Raw genomic sequence first — 9,455 nt, 5'->3', positions numbered from 1 at the left:
CCGTTGAGGTCGAATTTTCCGAGCAACCTGCAGTCCTTGGTGAGACTCCTTTCACCTTCAAAGACCTGGATTGAGACAGTTGTCTGCTGGTCTTGGTACGTTGTGAAAACCTGAGATTTCTTGGTTGGAATAACCGTGTTTCTTGGGATCAGCTTTGTCATCACTCCTCCTACAGTCTCAATACCCAAAGTGAGTGGTGCCACATCAAGAAGAAGAATATCTTTGGTCTCATCACCGCCTTCTCCGCTCAAAATACCACCCTGAACAGCAGCACCATAAGCAACAGCCTCGTCGGGGTTCACACCCTTGTTTGGCTCTTTACCTTCAAAGAAGTCCTTCAATAGTTGCTGAACCTTTGGGATCCTGGTGCTTCCACCAACAAGGACAATCTCATCGATCTGGCTCTTCTGTAGACCAGCATCGTCCATGGCCTTCTTCACAGGTCCCATGGTCTTCCTGAACAAGTCATTGTTCAGCTCCTCGAAACGAGCTCTGGTGAGTGGCTCAGAGAAATCAACACCATCAAAGAGTGACTCAATCTCTACACGGACTTGATGCTGGCTACTAAGAGCTCTCTTTGCCCTTTCACATTCCCTTCGGAGCTTACCAAGAGCCTTGTTGTCCTTGCTGATGTCCTTCTGGTGCTTCTTCTTGATCAACTTGATGAAGTACTCCATGATCCTGTGGTCAAAGTCCTCACCTGCGCAGATCATAACAACAAAAGGTTAGCACCAACATAACACTAAAGCAAACACTCCTCTGTTATTGAACAAAAAGTGATTGAAAACGATTCATTCGTGGGTACAAGTATATTACCTCCCAAGTGAGTGTCACCATTTGTTGAGAGAACCTCAAACACTCCGTTATCAATGGTCAATACACTGACATCAAAGGTACCACCACCAAGATCAAAGACAAGGATGTTCTTCTCACCACCCTTTTTATCCAGACCATAGGCAATAGCAGCAGCAGTAGGTTCGTTGATGATTCTAGCAACATTAAGCCCAGCAATAACACCAGCATCCTTCGTAGCCTGCCTTTGGGCATCGTTGAAATAAGCTGCGCACAGCCAACACCAAATAAACAATCAATCACCAATCCAGAAAAATATATGTCACCACCACATATAATGAAGCCGAATTAACAACAAGGCTAACCTGGAACGGTGACAACAGCGTCCTTGATTTTCTTTCCAAGGTAAGCTTCGGCTGTCTCCTTCATCTTAGTCAGAATCATAGCACTGATCTCCTCAGGACTGAAAACCTTAGTCTCACCATCCTTGATCTTGACTTGAATGTATGGCTTACCATCCTTGTTCACAATCTGGTAAGGTACAAGTTTCCTGTCCTTTTGGACCTCCTTGTCCTCGAATCTGCCAGATACAAAAAGAAAGAAAAAAATCAACATCCCTGCAAGGTGAAACAAACAGAAACCACGCAAGAGAAAGAGGACAAGTATTTTACTTTCGCCCAATCAATCTCTTGACGTCGAAGATAGTCCTCTCAGGGTTAACAGCCGCCTGATTCTTAGCAGCCTCACCAATGAGCCTCTCAGAGTCAGTAAAACCAACCCAGGAAGGAGTAATACGGTTTCCTTGGTCGTTGGCAATAATTTCAACGTGACCATTCTTGTAAACACCAACACAAGAGTAAGTTGTACCAAGATCAATCCCTATAACTGATCCCAGCTTCGTGGCCTCTTCTTTGGCAGTGGAAAACGCAAATAAACATCCTGAAACGTAAAAAAAGAAAGTCCAATCGCTCAATACACAATTTCAAAATCAAAATCAAAACTGTAATCTCTAGTTGTCTACCAATCCCAATTTCACAAACCACAACCTAATCTCGTCACCACATTATCCATGAAATTAATCTCTACAACAAACATCTTCCACTATCTACGTAAACGAGATCTAACCTTAAGATCGTAAAATTGCAATTCAACAATGTAACACAAACACAAATCAAATTATCCAGGAAAACCGATACTAATACGATCAAGGAACAATGCGGACGAGTTTTTTACGATCTACACAATTTACTAAAAATATCCAAATCGAAGAAGAAGAAGACATTGAGAAAGATGAGAGAGCTCTAACCGAAGAAGATGATCGCCAGCACAACAGTGCCGTTTGCTCCGAACGAGCGTGCCATATCGGAAACTATTGCGTTCGATTTCTCTCTCTCGCCCTCTTTGTTTCGATCGAATAAACTTAGTTTTCAACAGAGCTTCCTTTTTTTATTTATTAATTAATGGTTTTAAGCTTTGTCGAAGAAGTTTGCTTAAATAGGTCCAAGTAGTGCCCGAAGGTGATGGTGAAGTAGTCTCCTTTTATGGTAGACGAAGAAACATAACTATGTCACCGTAGACTACGTGGACCAATCATCTTTCGACGATCTATAATATTAACCAATCAGATTTTATATTTTGTTGGTGTAATCGTCACCGTTGGTTGTTACTTCGTTTCTTCTTCTTAATTCTAGACAATGCGCTTCTTCCTTTTTTAATTTATTGGGCCCAGTAAGCTTTTTTATATTATTAGGCCCAGTAAGCGTTTTCTATTATTTGGCCCAGTAAGCTTTTTATTTTATTAGGCCCAGTAAGCGTTTTCTATTATTTGGCCCAGTAAGCTTTTTATTTTATTAGGCCAAGTAAGCGTTTTCTATTATTGGCGTTCTCATGTTGTTTGACTCCTAAGATATGTGACTTCATCGGAGATGCAACCTAACATGCTACCACATTCCACTTCCAGAAAATTATCAAAAAGACAAATGGTAGTTCGAGAAACATGATCAGTTGACCACTAAATATGGTTGCTCCTCGAGACTTTGATGCAATCTTACGTATTAGGGAAGCTATGCATAGCACCACAGTTGAATTGAACAAAAGCGAGAAATATTCATACAACCAAGATTCCTCAAGACAAATAAATATAGATAGGCACTTTAATGATTGGGAGGAAGTTTATACATTAGTGTTCAGGCTATAAACAAGGTAGTGAACGGAGTCTATAAACAAGCCAAAAAGCAGGTAGCATAGGGTAGTTATAGTCATAGTGCCGATAGTATTAGCCGCTGTACAAACAAAAATATATATATTAGGCTTGAATTTTACACTAGATTACCCGTGCATCGGGTTCTTGTTACCGGAATTAAGAAGAAGTAGAAGCATCCATTGCATTGCGGGCTTGACGCTTTGTGGGAGGCATTGTAGCTGATCCTTTTCCATCATCATTCTTACAGTTTCGCGCAATATGACCAAGATTACCACAGTTGTAGCAAACTTTAGCGGATGAGCATGGTCCAAAATGGTGTCCCCCGCAGGCTGTACACTTCTTTTTCTTTCCGGATTTGTTCTTTCTAGAGTTGCCTGCATGGTCAGTGCATGATGGATGTAATGCCTTACTCCCCAAAGCGAAGGTTGCAACCTGCTCCTCTAGAATGTTTGCTTCTATTATAGTAGCTTTTTGGACAACATCTGCTAGCCGATTAAACTTTATACCGGTTAGATATGTTCGGATCTCGGGTCTCAGTCCCCTTATGAACCTACGAATATCAGCTTGCTCCTTGTCATAATCTTCGAGAAGGAAATAGAAAAGCCTCCAAAACTCAGACTCATACTCCCTAACGGACTTACTCCTTTGTACTAGCTCAAAGAACTGCAGCTCAATGGAATCCCTAGCCTCCGGTGGAAGATTCCGCTTCCTGAATTCAATTTCAAACTCTGTCCATGTCTTCACATTGCTCCCACGGTTAACTTCTTGCCACCAGAACAAAGCATCCCCAGCCAAGAAACCCACAGCAATATCCATCTTAAACTCTAGGGGACACTTACAAGTAATGAAGTTCCTTTCCAACCGCTTGATCCATCCATTAGCATCGAATGGGTTTGCTCCTCCTGAGAATAATGGAGTATCAAGAGTCGTCCTCATATATCTCATGAATTTAAGATAATTTGGAGCTAAACGCCTTGGATACTGCAATTCAAAAACTAAGAGCATTAGCTTTTATATATTCTCAACCAAAACCCTTACTAGCTCATATCAAGACAGTGTTTAGCAACATCCTATTACTATATAACTCACAAATTTTTGAAAACAAGTGGAAAAACTCTTCATATGCTTCAAACGAAATAGTACAAGTAAACACCGGGAGGATAGCGATTCTTACCATTGGTTCATCATGCTCATCGAGGTCCGAATCCATTCTTGGTTCCTTAAGACCTGAAAAAAACAGATTTTTAAAAATTAAAATTAAAATTAAAAATAAAGTGAGGGTAAGCAATTTATTATCTACCACAAAGATTCTGAATTTGACATCCTTTCAACAAACTTTTTTTTATATCCAAACGATCAAAGATTAGGAAAAAATTATTGGTTCACATATTTTAGTGGATTTGTGAATAAAAGCAAATCATGTGATCAGATTTAAAATACATTTTACTAACATTATATGTTATGAGTTATTGAGTTCTACCATAATTATAAACACTAGTATAAAAACACTAATGAAATCTTATGTGTTATGAGAGTTCTATCATTAGTAAACAACACTAGGTTGAACCTTGATTTTCTTGATTGTTTTTCCAAAACAGATCGAAACCTCAAGCCTTTACCTAAATCGGATATTATTATTTTCTGGCCGTTCGTATATAGTGGATCTTGCCCACTCACTCACGGCCGAATCAAAGCCTTGATTAACTAATCATTTATCCTATAAATCACAAGTCACCTGTCCAATATAATTATGACACATCAGATTCTTTTTTCTTTTTAGTTTAAACAAAAAAAACCTTCTCACCCACAATTGAACAAATTAAAATTAATTAGAATCTGGAAAAAAAAAAATTTTTAAAGTAACTTAGAATCTGGAAACAAAATAACTAAAAGGCCACGTCAATAGAGAAAGAAGCCAGCGACTATGAATATTTGTTTTGGGCTTTAGCCCACATCTAAAACCTAAAAATAAATATATATATTTTTTCATCTTCTTCATCGTTCCAAGAGAAGTAAAAGCAGAAACTGAAAAAAATTATCTCTAATTTTAAGCCACTATCACCTCCACGATCAATGAAAAAAAATAACTGATTCCTCTTCTATTTAAATCCCAAATCAGTTTCTTTTATCTCTTATCCTCTCCTCTCTTATCGTCTTTGTTTCATATTTTTTTCTTCTCCTATAAAATACATCTTCTCTTTAATCCTCTGTTCCATAAGTCATCTCTACATTGCAGTTACACTACGATTGTGCAGGTAAATGTTTATAGTTTTCTTCATCTTCATATATTTCATCTTCTACTCATATTAATTAAAAACTTTAATTTTTCAGTTGGAAGATGCCTCTAGATTATACTCATCTTTCAGAGCTTTAATATCCCGTACATAGAATTATCATCCAAGAGATAAAGCTGTAGTGATTCTGGGCATAGAAGTTATTTTGGTGGATTCAAAGGTACATAAACAGTCTTCAATTCCCATTATAGCTTCAATTAACATTATAGTTTTTTTAATATAACGAAAATTTTAAAATAACTTGTGGACAGGGAGATCGAATTCAAGCATCAGTGAAACAAAAATTGGCTCGAAAATTCCAAAAAGATTTGTTGGAAGGAAGATGCTTTGATATAATGAATTTCGAAGTTTGTGCTAATCATGGTGACTACAAGGGAACCATACATCCTTACAAGATTAATTTCATCTATACTACATGTCTAAGGATGACGTTTTTATGGTATGTTTCCTTTACTGCAATTTTACATGTCACTTAACTCTGGCATTTTTATTCTTATATATCTTTACGATTCATAATTAAATATATGAGTAATCCAAAAATTTATTTTTAAAAATTCAGATATTATTGGTGAGATTGTTGGTATGAGTGAGAAAGATTGTTCAGGTCAAAGTTCAAAATTGTTGGATATTCAACTTAGAGATCTCAGGCTAGTGAATTTGCAAGAGAGTAAGACAATTCTTCATGTCTCTCTTTGTATACTTTAATGTTTGTATTATGTTGTTTAGATTTAATTATTTAACATTTTTTTTGCAGCCAAACTATCATCGACTGCACTTTATGGCAGAGTCATGCTGAAGATGTTCATTCTTATGTCACTTGATTTACCTTGAGATGTGCATGTGTTACATGCTGATTTCATCTTCTGATTGTTTTAACTGGATTTGTAAAATCGTTTGCAGATGGAGATCACGAATGAATTACTTGATGTTAAAAACCAGTGAAGACATATATAAACTACTCAATGAGCAGATTGAGAAATACTGGAAGAGCAATGCATAAAGAAGTAAAACATGAAATCTTTTAACTAATATTTCTTCTCAGAAGCTGAGATCAATGTGTATATTTTTCTACTTTAATCTAACTTAGTGTTCGTACGTTTCTGGTTGTCAATGACAAGTGTGTTTTTGTTTTTTTTATGCATACTCATTTTTCTGATAAACCTTACATAATTGTTTTTTTTTGTAAAACCTTACATAATTTATACATGCAATTTTTAGTCAAATATTGTATATGTCCGTGCATAGCACGGGTGTAATACTAGTTAGAACATATTAAACCAAGAGATTTGCTTCAAAAACCGTTTTGAAAACTCAATTTTTTTTTAAAAAAAAACCGTTTCTAACAATGGATCTAGTATTGTGGATCTAAATTAAGGGGGTGTTATTGTATGGAGGTTTTTAATTACCGTAGGATAATAGTGAAATAATCCAAAATACTGATGAAAATGTTTGGATTTGTTTGACTCATGATCTCGCTTAAAAATATAACTAAAATGTACCAAAATCAAATCTATATTGAATAACAGAGGATTTTAATACATTTAAAATACATGAAACAAATACTTTATTCAATAACGGTGTATCTTTAAAATATATTAAAATCCACTAAAATACAGTATCCAATAACCCCACCTAAATTCTGATTGAAAAGAAAAAAACAAGACTGAAAACATTCCTTCTAGTATAAAATCAAGAAGAAGCAAAGAGAATAAAACATACAAGTAGTCAAAGAACACGAACTAGAGATCTGGGACTTACAGTCAATATCGAGAGAGTGCCTAGAGAGAGAGAGAACAAAGCGAAAGGTTATGGTAGAGAGAGGGGCACCATTGCGATCAAATGAGGAGTGAAGAGAACCAGTGATGGGTTTTTATACAAGGAACCGCAAGTGACACGTGTGTGTTCTTAAGACAATCTTGTCAGTTGTCACATCATAAAACTTGGGCAGTAAGTTAAGATTATAGTTACGGACCTACGGTTAGTTTTCTTTTTCTACCGGCACATGCAAACAATAGTTTCATGCCACATTGCCGCATGAAATCACTTGGGATTTTTTCATGTTGGTTCATGAACTTATCGATTGATCAAGAAATATATATATGTTAGAAATGGATAATTATAAACGTTATTATCCTATCACTCATTCTTATCCACATTAATACTTATCTTTACAGATGATTATCCATTGTTATGTTATATTATTTACATAAGTTCTAAGTAGCTTCATCCTCAAGCTATCGTAGTTTTATCTTATCTCAAAACCCTTTATGGTACGAGGGATGCATGAGAAGAAGGAAGTGTAAGAAGAGAGAGCGAAGTATTTATAAGTAGAGTTTTATTGTTCTAACTTTCACCCTTCACCTCTCGTCTCTCTTCTACCTTTATTTAGGTAATGTATATGATTACATAAGCTAGTATATAATATTATTATATTTGCTTATGTTTTATAACATCCTTATAGCAATATACGCTAAAATATTTACAGTTGAAAATTTAAATTTATATGTATTTAAATGTATACAAAGCTAATATATTCCATTTTTGTACTTTCTATTTATATTTTTATTCCGTAATATATATTTAATTTTTTATTAGTCTACAAATAAGAAAAATGCAAAAGTTATCGCACAAAAACGAACAACATGCGGAAGAATTGCAACGAATACAATACCAACAAATGTCTCATAATACCGACTAAACTCAAACATAACGAATAAAACGAATGTTTAATCACATTTTTCTAATTTGAAATTGGCAAATCTATAAAATTTTACCAAAAATGACAATACCAAAAAATGCCATTAAAAAAAATCCTTATTGAGCAATTAACTTTAACAACGAGTATTGAGGAAGTGACAAATGTCGTAAAATCATGATAAATGTTGTATAAACACAAGCATATGTGACAAGTATCAGGATGATAACATATAGTCAAATAATATGTTTCCACTTGTCACACATGCTTCCATCTTATTGGATGAACAATTGAGATCAATTTGAAAAAAACTTTGAAACTGGAGTCTAGTTGTCTCACCTATACATACATGTATTTAGTCCATTGTAAAAGCTATTTCAAATAAACTACAAGTCTACAACACTGGAACAAAAAGTTTGTAGGCAAAACTATAGAAATCGAGACTCCAAACCTTCAAGTTTAACCTTTCATTTTTCATTAAAAAAAAATCGTTTAGAAACACTTAATCACTGCAATAAACAGAGATATTCCGCTAATTCTTCTATGTAATTCGTTCGATGTATAAAGATTAAAGATGTTGATGTTCATGTAAGTTTCACTCGACGCGACTTACATTACAAATCATATTTAGTCTCATTTCGTGCCTCTCTTTCTAGTCTCTTCTGCAAATTCCAAAAGGCATCAATACATTTTGAAAATGTATTTTCTGACTTGATTCTTACAGAAGTGTTGTTAACACCACTTAACCTAGAGTGTGTATATCTGATGTTGGATGTGAAAAGAAAAAAGAAGTATTTGTTATGAAGAAGTAAAAGTATCAGATGAACATAAAGAGAACGTCTGGGGAGACTAAAGAAGAGACGCTACTTAATCTCTCCCCTTTTCCTAAAACACAAAACCAAAAACAGACTTCTTTTCTTTCCCCCTCAAAACTTGTCTCTAATGGGTATTTTTAACAAATCAATGATAAAAAGAAGACATCTAGAGCTCATCGTGAGACTCATCATCATCCTCTGCCGTTGGTTCTCCTCCGGCACCTGGTGCTCCTCCGGATCTCTGGTAAACAGCAGTGATGATTGGGTTACACACTGCTTCTACCTCCTTGAGCTTCTCATCGTACTCTTCTTTCTCTGAGTTTTGGTTCTCATCGAGCCACTCCAAGGCTTCCTTGGTTGCTGCTTCGATCTTCTCCTTCTCATCACCTTCCAATTTATCTGCAAGCTTGTCCTTGTCATTCACTTGGTTCTTCATGTTGTACACGTATGTCTCCAAGGCATTTCTGGCGTCAATTCTCTCCTTCACCTTCTTGTCCTCCTCTGCAAACTCCTCAGCCTCCTTCACCATCCGGTCAATCTCTTCTTGGCTCAAACGACCCTTCTCGTTTGTGATTGTAATCTTCTCTGATTTACCACTCGCTTTGTCCTCTGCCTTAACGTTAAGAATACCGTTGGCGTCCACTTCGAATGTGACC

The 9,455-nt window shown here is 35.9% G+C and overlaps 3 protein-coding genes and 1 long non-coding RNA gene across 5 annotated transcripts in view; 1 reads left to right on the top strand and 3 right to left on the bottom strand.

Moving 5' to 3' along the window:
* Positions 1–2,261, bottom strand: part of LOC17880557 (mediator of RNA polymerase II transcription subunit 37f) — a 3,092-nt gene extending 831 nt beyond the window's left edge. Inside the window, exons 1-5 of the mRNA XM_006286279.2 lie at positions 2,099–2,261; positions 1,464–1,731; positions 1,158–1,372; positions 817–1,059; positions 1–700 (exon numbers count right to left, since the gene is read on the bottom strand). The exon at positions 1–700 is cut by the window's left edge and continues 2 nt beyond it. Coding sequence (XP_006286341.2) covers positions 1–700; positions 817–1,059; positions 1,158–1,372; positions 1,464–1,731; positions 2,099–2,153 — 1,481 coding nt within the window. The 5' untranslated portion in view covers positions 2,154–2,261. The remainder of the gene's footprint in view (positions 701–816; positions 1,060–1,157; positions 1,373–1,463; positions 1,732–2,098) is intronic.
* Positions 2,262–2,981: 720 nt separating this feature from the next.
* LOC111829342 lies at positions 2,982–4,216 on the bottom strand. Its single transcript, XM_023778201.1, has 2 exons — positions 4,170–4,216; positions 2,982–3,976 (listed from the first exon to the last, which is right to left on the bottom strand). The coding sequence occupies exons 1-2, from the start codon at positions 4,203–4,205 to the stop codon at positions 3,152–3,154; spliced, it is 861 nt and encodes a 286-aa protein (XP_023633969.1). The 5' UTR covers positions 4,206–4,216; the 3' UTR covers positions 2,982–3,151.
* Positions 4,217–5,152: 936 nt separating this feature from the next.
* Positions 5,153–6,400, top strand: LOC111829343. 2 transcript variants are annotated; one of them, XR_002832832.1, is made up of 6 exons: positions 5,153–5,250; positions 5,327–5,449; positions 5,541–5,728; positions 5,849–5,956; positions 6,044–6,089; positions 6,190–6,400. It is a non-coding gene; the product is annotated as an uncharacterized LOC111829343 (long non-coding RNA). The 2 variants fall into 2 exon arrangements; XR_002832831.1 differs by having other exon boundaries at positions 6,044–6,400.
* Positions 6,401–8,759: 2,359 nt separating this feature from the next.
* LOC17880748 (mediator of RNA polymerase II transcription subunit 37f) overlaps positions 8,760–9,455 on the bottom strand; it is a 3,078-nt gene continuing 2,382 nt past the window's right edge. The window contains exon 6 of the mRNA XM_006286270.2: positions 8,760–9,448. Coding sequence (XP_006286332.2) covers positions 8,966–9,448 — 483 coding nt within the window. The 3' untranslated portion in view covers positions 8,760–8,965. The remainder of the gene's footprint in view (positions 9,449–9,455) is intronic.

This window comes from Capsella rubella, unplaced genomic scaffold (assembly GCF_000375325.1).
Source record: "Capsella rubella cultivar Monte Gargano unplaced genomic scaffold, Caprub1_0 scaffold_7, whole genome shotgun sequence".
NCBI lineage: Eukaryota > Viridiplantae > Streptophyta > Magnoliopsida > Brassicales > Brassicaceae > Capsella > Capsella rubella.
The sequence above is the reverse complement of the archived record's forward strand: the minus strand, read 5'-3'. Positions and strand labels throughout refer to the sequence as shown.